Genomic DNA, 12,846 nt, shown 5'->3' on the forward strand with positions numbered 1-12,846 from the left:
CCTATTTTTGAGGGAAGACACCTTGAGATCTTCGGTGTTCACCAAGTACTGCAAACGCTCTGGGTACGGAGTTTAACATCCATCCGTTCCTGGGGACCGGACGGTACACGCATCAATGCGTCCCCCCTACCTGCGAAACACCAGGGTGGCAGTTTATAGCTGGGTCAGGATTCTAACCATCAGGAACACCGGGCAAAGGAAAAGCAAATGCGTATTATTCCACTTTTCTGTTTTATTTCAATTTCCAAAAACTTCTGTACATCAAAGCGCGAGAACACATTCATGCGATAGCAGCCGACAACCGATCAAAGCAAATGACAGTTACAGGCAACTGACCACGCGACGACAGTGGGGTCACTGTGCAGCGTGCAACGCGCTTTGCAGAGGTGGGGTAATGACGTCAGAGGTGGGGGGGGCTCTCGGTGGGAGGTTAGTTTTCTTGTTTTGTGTACAAAAATAGACTAGTTTTGTCTTAGCCGGTTCCTGGCTGCCTATGTACATGTGCCAAAATACTTTCACAACACCATTCTGTAAGCTCAACGATATATAATCATGAAGCATCAAAACACGAGCTTAAAAAATAGATATTTATGCCAACTGTACCGCACAAAGTACAAATCACAAGTCCGCAGCACCATCACTTACGTACCGTAGCAACTTTTGCGTCGTAAACTCGACAGAAACAAAGGAAAAGGAAAAGGAAAAAAGAAAGAAGTGAAACTTTGGGAAATGCATCCGCTGCCGGGGCGGGTGTGCTCATGGAAGGACACACTTCACAGTGAAATGAATTCCATTTTCAAACTCTGTTTTTGCCACTTTGAAAAGCATCATATAACAGTCGTTCGTTTTGTTACTTCCTCGCAGTTCATCCGCCTCTTCCTCTATGCACCAAAACTTTGTTCCGTCGTCTCGTTTGTTCTTGTATTGTTGTTGTTTTTGTTTGTTGTTGTTAATCCCTTTTAACGAACGACAGGACGAGTCGACGTGTGAAACTTCAGACAGGACCACAGCAGTCTCTGGTTTCGTGGGAGGGGGTTGGTGGAGATAGATGGAAAGTTTTATCAGCCGTGCAAGGACTATAGAGAAGGAAGTCACGGGGAGTTCGGGGAGGGGTTCCGAAACAAGCAAGGAGCGCCATGCGCATGCGCATGCGCAACGAAACGCGCGTTCTTCACTATTATTTAATTAATTAAAATTTTCCCCGACATTTCAAACTTTCTCAGCACGTTCTGACAGGCACGCTGGGCACGTTGGGCAAAGTGGTCGAGGTCTCCATGTCGTGCACGCTCTCTTCGGCACTCCCCGAGCCGGGGGCTCTCACGCCTCGCCCCCCCGCCGAGCCCGATCGTTGCTGCTGCTTGAAGTGGACCCGGGCGTGTCGCTTGCGCTCGTCGGAGCGCGCGAAGCGACGTCCGCACACGTCGCACGCGAAGGGCTTCTCTCCCGTGTGCGTGCGCACGTGCGTCGTCAGGTGGTCCGAGCGGCTGAAAGCACGCATGCAGATCCTGCAGGCAAAAGGTCGCTGCCCGGTGTGGATGCGGAGGTGGCGCGTCAACTCGTCCGAACGGGAAAAGCGTCTGTCGCAGCCCTCGGCGGGGCACGGATAGGGTCGTTCGTGCGGAGGGGTCTTGCACGGCCGTGCTGGAGGGTACTTGCGCTTGGGACAACCCGGGCGCAATATGAGCGCTCCTTCCATGACTGCTGGTGTCGCCGTGGATGTCAGGGACGGTGCTGGTTGTGGCACACCATTAGTGGGTAATGCTGCAGCAGAGAGTAGCGCTGGACCGGTTGCCTGATCTTGTTGTAGCTGTTGTTGCTGCTGTGATTGTTGTGCTTGAGATGGCTGCGTGGGCATCTGTGAAGGGACATAAGGTGAGAGGGGCTTGTAAGTGGCAACCGGGGTCTTGTTACTATCTGTGAATGCTTTTATGGCCGACAGCGGGGTCAGCGTGAGTCCACCAGCCGTGGTCACCGGACCTTTGCAGGGATCGAAGGAAGCAGGAACGCACACGGACTCGAACAGAGCATAGTCTGTAACCAACGGGGGAGTGTCGGCGATACCATCGGTCGCGACCTTCGCTTCCGGGAAGTCAGAGAGGCCCGTGAAGCTGCCTGTTGTGCTTACACTGCTTGTGGCTGGGCTGCTGTAGTATGGCGGTGGGAAAATGTCTCCGTAGGCCACGGTGCCTGCACTGCTTGCATACAGCTCGGTGTCACTCGGGGCCACGGGCGACCCCACCGGGTTGCACCCCATGGACGACTGAGCGGGCGAGGCACAGGGCGTGGGGCTGCCTGCTTGTGGTGCTTGCAGTGAGGGCGACACCTGCGAGAGGTGCAACTGTACTTGCTGCAGCTGGGATTGCATTTGCTGTTGCTGCTGTTCCTGTTGCTGCTGCTGCTGCTGCTGTTGCTGCTGCTGCTGCTGCTGCTGCATTGTTGCACCATGTTGAGGTTGCGGTGACATCTGCTGGAGCTGCACTTGTGGAGATGGCTGTTGCACCTGCTGCTGTTGTAGCTGATGTTGGAGCAGCTGGAACAGCGATTCTGGCCAGTTCGGTTCAAATGCGAACTTTCCCGTGTACGTGAACGTAGATCCGGGCAGCGAAGGAGACATGCTGGCTGCCAGCAACGCCTCGGTCTTCGAATTGATTGTGATGTCAATGATGGCATCTGCAGCGAAACATGGCGAAATTAGCACCTCATTCGACGCAATGTAAATATATGAATGTATGTATGTATGTGTAGATATAATGAGGTACAACACAGGAATCCACGCCCTTTTAACACCTTCGTGGGAAATTGGCATGCTTCCAGATTCATATAAAACACTTGTCGCATCTCCCCACTCGGGGCGCACAGGCGGTGAACATCCCTCACGCATATTAATAATATTCAAGGAGCACGCGTTTTGCACAAGAGCATCATTGCAAATGAAATGCAGAGTCATGGCGAGATCCGTCACGACTACCAGCTCCAGATGAGCGCGAGGGGCACACAGGTGGACACGATGCGCGCGAGCGACTGCATCGTTGCGCTTGCTTGTCATCGCCCACTACCCCCATCCCCTACCTGACACCTGCACATGGAATTCTCACCTGCACTGAAAGCATCCATCGGAAAGATGTCCTGGCCGACCACCGCGGTCGGAGATCCTGGCAGGTCGTCCATCAGCTCAGGTAGTGCGCACGCCAAGCTCGGCAATGACACCGGCACCCGCTCAGCCTCGGCGGCAGACATGGGGGACGCGATCAGCAGCTTGTAGTTTTTATCGCCTCTTGCACAATTGGGGAGCACAGTAAACCCGCGCTGAGCCTTTAACTTCTCCCCCTCCCCTCCTCTCCTGTTCAATCAGTTTTGCACCCGTTCCGGGTTCGCGCGCTTTTTGCCCCTGGAGGCTGGAAGACCAGGGGCGCGCGCTCTTCCCTCCTCCCCCCCCACCCTCCCCCCGCCACCCCCACCGGCCTCGTGTTTGCAGCCGTGCGCTTGTGCCACCGTCGCCTCCACTTCTCCCTCCCAAGTCTCACCGCCGGGCTCCTTCCCAACGTCACGAGAGCTCAACGAGGGGTTCCTGGAGAGGAGAGCCTCTGCACGCCGCGAGATGTCACGCAAGCTCCCGAGTACGCGGACCGTCCGTGCAGCCGGTGCACGATGGTGCACGCGCACAGTACGCACCGCGCGTGGGTGATGGACCAGGTGCAGTGAGCACCAGAATGGAGCAAAGCTCGCTCAGGTTGTATCGTTCCGTGAGCACCGATCTATCACGACTACGGGTGCTGACGACAGGTCTTTCCCGCCACGACCCGAAATTACTTCTCAACGGTCGCACAAAATTTTCTGAATGAATCGGTGAACAACGGTAACCGTCGCGTGAGATATATATATATAATGGCGGGGTTAAGGGCGGGACGGAGGGGGCGTGTCCGGTGTGACGTACATGCTCATACATGGCGAAAGCATTGCGGAAACCCTCCCCATGTGCAACGTGACGTCGCAGGAAAAATGGACTGATCCATTATCCAAGAACAAGGGGGGGGTGTACCGCACAACAAAGAGGCTCGACCAAACAACAATTTTACAATTTCAGGATTCACGCCGAGGATTTATATAAAAGAATAATTAAAAATCGTTCGAACAAATGTGCTTGCAAATAAAGAGCGTTTTTATGCGTCAATTGTTACCTGCTCAAATATGTTTACCCCTTCCAGACAAAGCCATATTTGTCAAACACCGGCACGGATGTTTAATGCCCATATATAGGCAGTATCCGGGCCAGACGTCATGTTCCTCCCTCCCGAGCCTTTTTAGGCACCGTTTTCCGGATACCCCGGCCAGGTTTCGGACCCAAGAGAGAAGGGAGGTCGAGGAGAGGGTGGGGGTCGGGGGTGTTTCTCGAGGCGCGAGGAGGGGTGCTCTGGGTGGAGGCGGAAATTCCCATACAAGGATCCTACGTCCGCTACGTCACGTGTGACAGGCACGAAGCCCGAGGAGAGCCAGGAATATCTGCCGTCTACGTTCCGGACTGCAAATAGCTCGGCAGGCCGTGTCTGCGGGAGAGCGTCGTGTTTACGGCTCCTCCGTCTCGATGAACGTGCCGTGGGCTCTCGTTATGAACGTAAAGTCCGAGCAAACCTCGAACTCCGAACCCGTTTACCCTCCAGGCGAGCCCGAACCGTGCTGCCGAAGCGAGCCCGGACCGTGCTGCCGAAGCGAGCCCCGACCGTGCTGCCGAAGCGAGCCCCGACCGTGCTGCCGAAGCGAGCCCGAACCGTGCTGCCGAAGCGAGCCCGGACCGTGCTGCCGAAGCGAGCCCGGACCGTGCTGCCGAAGCGAGCCCGGACCGTGCTGCCGAAGCGAGCCCGGACCGTGCTGCCGAAGCGAGCCCGGACCGTGCTGCCGAAGCGAGCCCGGACCGTGCTGCCGAAGCGAGCCCGGACCGTGCTGCCGAAGCGAGCCCGGACCGTGCTGCCGAAGCGAGCCCCGACCGTGCTGCCGAAGCGAGCCCCAACCGTGCTGCCGAAGCGAGCCCCAACCGTGCTGCCGAAGCGAGCCCCAACCGTGCTGCCGAAGCGAGCCCGGACCGTGCTGCCGAAGCGAGCCCCAACCGTGCTGCCGAAGCGAGCCCCAACCGTGCTGCCGAAGCGAGCCCCAACCGTGCTGCCGAAGCGAGCCCCGACCGTGCTGCCGAAGCGAGCCCCAACCGTGCTGCCGAAGCGAGCCCCAACCGTGCTGCCGAAGCGAGCCCCAACCGTGCTGCCGAAGCGAGCCCCAACCGTGCTGCCGAAGCGAGCCCGGACCGTGCTGCCGAAGCGAGCCCCAACCGTGCTGCCGAAGCGAGCCCGGACCGTGCTGCCGAAGCGAGCCCGGACCGTGCTGCCGAAGCGAGCCCCAACCGTGCTGCCGAAGCGAGCCCGGACCGTGCTGCCGAAGCGAGCCCCAACCGTGCTGCCGAAGCGAGCCCGAACCGTGCTGCCGAAGCGAGCCCCAACCGTGCTGCCGAAGCGAGCCCGAACCGTGCCGGGCAAGACATGCACTGAAATCTGGAGAAATGCGCTGCTTCTGCTGTTTTCACCGTTTATTTATTTTCTCTTTCTCTTTCTCGTTTACAGCAATGAATAATAATCTGTGGATATGGCTTTTCCCGCCTTTCAAAACTCATACCCCACAAAGCCCCTGCCAACCAGCCCGCAAGCAAGGACTTGGGGTCAGTGTTCAAAAGAATGACCACAATGTCAGGGTTATTCTCAACTTGCATTGATGTGTTTCCCTTTTAGGAGGTCCGCAGTGGATGTTGAGCTTCGCCGGAATGGAGGCGAAAATTGTTCACCAAGAAACTTGCGCAGTCGAGCGAGATGATGATGGCACACCGCCATTTGAAGCCGGCAGTGTTTGTTGTGGGGTTTTTTTTGCCTCAGGTTCTGCGCAAGAGTTTTGGTGCGATGTACGAGTACGAGGCCCGTACACCTGGACCTGTTTTGCGAACAAATCGGAGAATAAATCACACGGACACGCACAGCACGCCAACATGTTTGCGCATACAGTATCTGGCTTTCATTTATAGCATACAGGCAAACACACACACACACACACACACACACACACACACACACACACACACACACACACACACACACACACACACACACACACACACACACACACACACACACACACACCTATGCACCTCCATTCACAAGCAGTGTACAGGAATGTGTATGATTGAGTTGTATCCGAACTGGCATGCACATACAGGCATACACACTCGTGTACACGTACTGGGATGAATGTCCAGGGACGCACACTTGTATGCACGTACAATCACACAGGCTTGGATACACATAGAGGCATACACACTCGCGTACATGTACACGACAACCATACACGCTCACAGACACGCATAGGCATACACACTCGCGTACATGTCTAGACGTATCGGTAGACACTCGTATACAAGTACAATCATGCACGTCCGTGTGCACCTCCTGGCATACGCAATCGTGTGCACAAACACAGACAGACGACAACGCAGGGAATGATGAGCTCATTTCTTTCTGCCCTCAAATAAGAGCGTGGTGTTGGTGTGTGTTGTGTTTGTGTGTTCGTCCATAAGTGCAACCCTTACCCATCGTGGTGATGCTTGGAACTCAAGTTACCTCGTCCTGACCTGCTAACTGAGATATGGCGTCTTGCAGGCAAGAACCAATATGGGTGCAGGCATTGGGTGCCACAGCACGGCACCATTTGGCTCATTGCTCAGGCACGGAGAGTTTCCAAGTCCCCCGGGTATAAATCTGGCAACTTTTACCACGAGCAAAGTGAGGTTTTCCGTATGATTTATGGGTTCACGGATCCAATCATGCTCGAAGCTGAAAATCGTTCTGCCTTTTTGGTGGTCGTGTGACCACGAAGGTTGTGGCATAACAAAACGGGACAACACAAGTGTACATTACCGAGGTCAGGGATGTACTGATGTGGACCCACAGACAACCTTGTGGACACTGTTTGGAGAGATACTCGGTATCAAGGGTCGAAACCTTTACCTCCGTTATATGCATAAGCATACACCTTTACCTTCAGGTATTTGTATACACACTCGTGCACCGCCCGTTTGGAGAGGTTCTGGCCAGCAAAGGTCGAAATGAAGAATGAAGCACATCTGATGACCCAAGCATTTGGAAAAATCGGTAAATTGATGACAAGTTCAAAAAGGCTCTTACTTTACATTATTATTTCGTATGCAAACTGTGGCCACTGGTTGCATCATTTCTGGGAGCGCAGCTGTGCCGCTGATGCAGTGCCCTGCTTTCCAGTCAGCTGGTACTCATTTTGCCAACTTCAGAAGGATGACAGGAAGAGTCAATCCTTCTGATGTTATTTAACGGACCGATAACCGACCAACAGCAGCTCAAACTCAAACTCACCACCCAAAGATCTTAAGCCAGCCACCTTAACCGTTAATCCAACACCAGGAGCTGATTCCAGGTAAAGAACTGGTTTGAGGTTTGCGATTAAAATAAATGTAATTACAGGGTGTTATACGTTGAATACCATTTAAACATCCTTTTAATATCACTGTAATGCTTTAGGAAGAGCTGCTGGTCAATTATAAATGAGGGATTATTATTTCATGCGACTTTATTTCGTGATTACTACTTTCGTAAATTATAAATTACAGATTTGTGCTACATCACGAATGGCAAGAAGCATAACGCTTCTTGATGGAGGTTTCGAGATATAAAAAGAGGGAGCCTCGATAGAAGACCACATCTCAGCACGAATTTAATGTTAATCAAAAGGAATCCTCCCCAGTGTGGCTGCAAGTGAAGCAAAATAACACATTAAAAGTGCAAGGACAAATATATTGGGAACAATGAAGTATATCGATGGTGGGGAGATGATGGCCCCCAGTGAGTTCGACCGGAGCCCTTGCTTGGGCGGCTCTCGCACGGCTGATGCTGACTCGCTGCTGGATGGCTATTACCAGTCTCTGTGCACAGAACCCACTGTTGAATCAATCGGAACCCACTAATCCAGAACACTCAACTCATCTCTGACAAACTTTCTTGCCCAGAGCTTGACCTCAACTGATTTGAAGCTTGACTGTCAGCTATGCTGAACTCTCCTTGATTGGGGCTACCCCTCTAACTAAGAAATTCTGTCCAATGCTATCAAATGCAGATCAAACCAGTCCCGGCGATGCCATCTTGCATTCCCCACGCTACCCCCCCCCCCAGCTCACTGTATCCATGAGAAACAAGGAAAAAAGACCTAAAATGTCATAGCCCCCGTTGTTATAGTAATTTTTCTCGATGGAGTGAAATGGCTAGCCCTTATTTATTTACAACCAAAATGGCTGTAAGTCTACCAGTTCACCATCTTTGATCAGATCACAAAATAAAGTGAAGCGCACATGTTCGCCGTAATGTATTGTGATTGTGCCAAGTTTGAACAAAACTGGACCATGCACGTCTGAGAAATGGTTGGGAACATATTTAAGTAACAAAATGGCCACCAGTCGGCCACCAGTCGGCCAAGTCGGCCAAGATCAAAATGATGTGCATATGTATACCATCATGTGTTTTCTCTGTGCCAAGTATGAATAAAATCGGTCCATACATGTCTGAGATATGGTTGCAGACGCACGCCCACACGCACTCACGCACGCATGGACACAAAAATTGAGACCAAATTCACAAGCTCCTGTTTCCGACTAAGTCCAATGGGGGCTAAAAATGATGAAATAGTAATTAAAGGGTGGGGGGGGTGGGAGGGCAATGTTTTAACGAGGGCGGTGGGGTGAAAGGGATACCAGATCTTGAGTAGATAAGTCAACTATACTGAATCCCCTGACATGGACCATTCACGTATGTTCGTACAGATAAATGACTGCACAGATGTGACATTACTTACAACCACCAACTCCACAAAAGGGAACTTCCCACTCCTTGCAATCCACTTGACAATATATTTGAAAATTGAGGATTTTCGAAATTCCACCTCAGTTGTTGACCTTTGGCCTATGTTGACCTTTTGGTCCATGTTGACCTCAAAAATAATTGGCTCGTTGAATTCAGTGACCTGAAATTATAAATCCTCTTCAAATTTCAAATCAATTGGGTGCAAATTGAGGATTTGAGAAATCTCACCAAAGTTGTTGACCTTTTGGCCTATGTTGAACTCAAAAATAATAGGATGTTGAATTCAATGAACAAATATGCAACTCTTCAAATTTCAAGTCAATCGGATGAAAATTGACAATTTTAGAAATTCAGCCGATGTTGGACCTTTTGGCCTCTGTTGACATCAAAAATAATTAGTGGTTGAATTCAGTGAACTGACATACAAATCCTGTTCAAATTTATAGTCCATCGGATGAAAATTGAAGATTTTAGAAATTCGACAAAGTTGTTGACCTTTGGCCTACATTGATCTTTTGACCTCAAAAACAATAGGCTTCATGATTATGGCAAGCTCTACCATGTAGTGAAGTTTTGTGATGATCGGTTTAAAATGGTGACCTGTAGGCGATTGACATACAAACAGACAGACAGTGCTGTGCAAAAGTTTGGATTATTTTCACTTTTTTCGTGCTATTCCCCATTAAACATTTGTGGTAACTTAGAAGTGTGCAATATAGGTAGATAATAATTCAAATTTCTATGAAAGTCAATTAAATATCACAGTTACCTTTAAGATTATCATACTAAAATACATAATCTGGTGTCTGTCTGTCTGTCTGACCGTGACACATTCAGTCGTTACTTATTCAATCTCAACCAAACTTGATATGAAGACTAAAGGTCACATGATGGAGGTTGTCGCAACTTCATTTGTCCCCCTCCCCAAGAGGTTTTTCTACTTTTGGTGAAATCTGTGTTAAGGTGTATAGATAGCTTATCATGTCATTTTTCCAAAGGCCGCTTCTAATAACAAAAGTAATAACAACACTCATGATCATAGCATGATATTAATGTTATTACAAAACAATATTAATACGAATATCTCTTCTCCCTAAGGGATTTTTCCTCCTTGGACAGACCCCGTTTTAATGTGTATAAAGAGCTTATCGTGGCATTTGTGGGGCACCCCTACCAGAAGTAAAAAAAATTATAAACCACAAACACCAACGTTTACCTTTTTAAACAGTCGCAAATGCTGTTTAACACTAAACTTAAAGGGAGGAAACCCGACATTCTTGAGGTATTGTATGCTCATTGCTACCCCACAGACTAATGGACCCAAGCCTAGATCTACTGCAATCGAAATAGGCTACCCCAGGGAGAATAATAACATGATCCTTCCTGATACTCCTGTAGGGAGTGGGTGCACTTGTAAAATAAATTAGGAAAGTGAAAAAGTTTTCTCTTTGTTGTGCATTTTGTTGCGGGGATGCCTTTAAGGGGGTAACTTTGCATAGTATCACAATAGTTATTTCCCTTAGTGCATGTATTAGAATAAGTGTGAGGTAATTTAATTGAGATATGAGATTATGCGTCGTTATCCATACACTGTAGAAAGCTGCTGTCTTCCTGCCTGGCAAGTGTGTGTCGAAAACTGCTTTCCCTTGAAACCTTTTCAATGTTTTATCCCTCTGTAATCGGCCTTAAATGTTCCTTTGCAATGATTCACCAGGCCAGAGGTACGAGTTTTGATGGGAAACTCCGCAACAACATCCACTCCCAACCCACCTTGACCATGGCATTATCAGCACCACCATTTATCTCGGTGAAGTCACGGCAGGATGGCACACCCATGCACTGGGCTCGCAGGGCAATAACAGCTGAGTGGAGTGGGGCCAGTGGCAGCATGAACAGAGACAAATAATGAGGGGCACGAACCGCAAGGGTGGAGAGATGCTCCTGGACCTGACACGGAGAGCTGCACGTGGTCTATGGGTACTTTATGTCGGCATGAGATGCACCCTACTTGCAGTACTCCCTCCTTCCACCAAAGCCCCCACCTCAAGCTGCTCCAGGAGCTTGTGTCTGCACACACGGACAGTTTCCTTCCAAGTCACAATTTCCACTTGGGTCTCACTGTGTCCAGTCGGATGCAGCACTAGTATTTATGTCTTGTCAGACTCTTCTTGTGCTTCTTCTGTGGAATGTCTGAGGCCTTATGATAAATAATTAAGGCGTTAGCACATGTACTGCGCTCGGTGCACATACGGGTTTGTAGATCATGAATAATTGTATTTTTTTTGTATTCTTGGCTTTTTTTGCCTGTTCAAATACGACATTATGAAATCACTTGGTCTCAGAGTGATTTGAGTTGTGTTTGATCGTGAGCCACATTGGCAATTAATGTCCGTTAAAGTACTGATTGGGTTTGTGGAGACCAGCATCCAGGATGAAACGTACCGACTAGATCTGAGCGGCCACCGCTTGGGTCGGTATATTGGGTGATCGAGTGCACGGTACAATGGGCTTGTCGCCTGACTGGCTTGGGCATTCCACTTTAGCATGGTAATGTGGCAAAGGGTCCCGAGACCCTGTTCAGAAAGCTCAAATCAGTTGGCCCATGTGACTGCTTTGACACAGTTCATCAGGATTCGGACTGGGCAACTGGGATGAGTCCGGCGACTACAACAATATTATATTCTCATGTGCTCGTGATATCCACTTACCACAAATAAAATATGCAGGAAGCAGTTTGTGCATTTTTAAACAGTAAATAATAATATATTATTGAAGTAATCAACACCAGTTATATCAATGTAAGTTATAAGAAACCACAATAAAAGTTGAAAATTCGTGAATATGTGAAATTAGTTTTCATCAGCTTGTTCCCTCGCTTGAAAGTCTATGAGTGGGTTCAGAATGGCGCCAAGGAAGCAACTTTCAACAGAACAGCGTGTTAAGATCCAAACTCTGTGAGAATACGGGAACACTATGAAGAAAATAGAAAATTTGAAGATCTCTTGAAATGGGGTGAAGTACACTTTGTAATAATGGAAAGAAACAAGACAAGAAAAGGTCAGGAAGACTCAGAAGAACCTCCCAAAAGCAAGACAAGCACTTGAAGTTGCTCAACTTGTGTGATGGAAGAAAATCAGATTCTGACAAATGAAGTGAAAGTAGGGGTGAACATTAACGTTTCGTCCAGGACTGTGCACAGAAATGTGATTGCAGCAGGTCTTCATGGCAGGGTTGCAGGAAAGAAACCACTGCTGAGACTACCCATGCTGAGATCACAAACTAAGGTGAAAGTCTGAAATTTGCAATGCAACAACAAGATTGGGCAACTGAACAATGGAATCATGTACTCTGGTCTGATCAATTGAAATTTGAACTTTTTGGAGCCCGAAGACCTGGGGAATGTTACGACATGCAATGATTGCAGCCTACTGTTAAAGGCCCTGTCACACCTTGACGATTTAGCCAACGTATGCCTGACGTATGCAAAATTGGGCTAAAACGCCGGCACACGTCAAATACGTTATGGGTAAGTTTGTATACGTTAAGAGCATGCTGAAAAACACTGCCATACGTCGTAGTACACTGGCTTTCATCGTTGTACTTTGCGGTTGTCCTCAAATTTTAGCATGCTTGAAATTTTACGACGTATGACTCGCATGTTCCGCTACGCTGGCCATAAGTTGTAGGCACGTTATGCGATCGTCGACACACGTTACTTGTAAGTTACTCATAAGTCGAAACACGTCGAGGTAATGTTTAGCGTACCCGAAACTTATTTATAACCTATGAGTAATGTGTTGTAGGCACGTTACACGAACGTTGCACACACGTCGAGGCACGTTACTTGTAAGTTACTCATAAGTCGAAACGTGTTGAGGTAATGCTTTGCATACCCAAAACTTATTTCTAACCTATGAGTAATGTGCTTTGA

General features: G+C 49.3%; 1 protein-coding gene and 1 long non-coding RNA gene across 2 annotated transcripts; one reads left to right on the forward strand and one right to left on the reverse strand.

Moving 5' to 3' along the window:
• Nucleotides 1-212: 212 nt before the first annotated feature.
• On the reverse strand, nucleotides 213-3,863 carry LOC147015896 (uncharacterized). Its single transcript, XM_085848483.1, has 2 exons — nucleotides 3,096-3,863; nucleotides 213-2,670 (listed from the first exon to the last, which is right to left on the reverse strand). Exons 1-2 carry the CDS (start codon nucleotides 3,235-3,237, stop codon nucleotides 1,220-1,222), a joined length of 1,593 nt encoding a protein of 530 aa, XP_085704609.1. The 5' UTR covers nucleotides 3,238-3,863; the 3' UTR covers nucleotides 213-1,219.
• Nucleotides 3,864-3,905: 42 nt separating this feature from the next.
• Nucleotides 3,906-6,154, forward strand: LOC147015897 (uncharacterized). The gene is made up of 2 exons (XR_015049899.1): nucleotides 3,906-4,612; nucleotides 5,607-6,154. It is a non-coding gene; the product is annotated as an uncharacterized LOC147015897 (long non-coding RNA).
• Nucleotides 6,155-12,846: the final 6,692 nt, after the last annotated feature.

Source organism: Eptatretus burgeri, chromosome 12 (genome assembly GCF_056783735.1).
Source record: "Eptatretus burgeri isolate ZD-2024b chromosome 12, Ebu_testis_v1, whole genome shotgun sequence".
Classification (NCBI taxonomy): Eukaryota; Metazoa; Chordata; class Myxini; order Myxiniformes; family Myxinidae; genus Eptatretus; species Eptatretus burgeri.

What these genes read in the sequence shown, in the direction of transcription:
- LOC147015896 (XM_085848483.1), bottom strand. Translation starts at nt 3,237, where the DNA reads ATGTCTGCCGCCGAGGCTGAGCGGGTGCCGGTGTCATTGCCGAGCTTG. An exon ending in GATGGATGCTTTCAGTGCAG is followed by an intron (nt 2,671 to 3,095) that starts GTGAGAATTCCA and finishes GTTTCGCTGCAG; the next exon opens with ATGCCATCATTGACATCACA.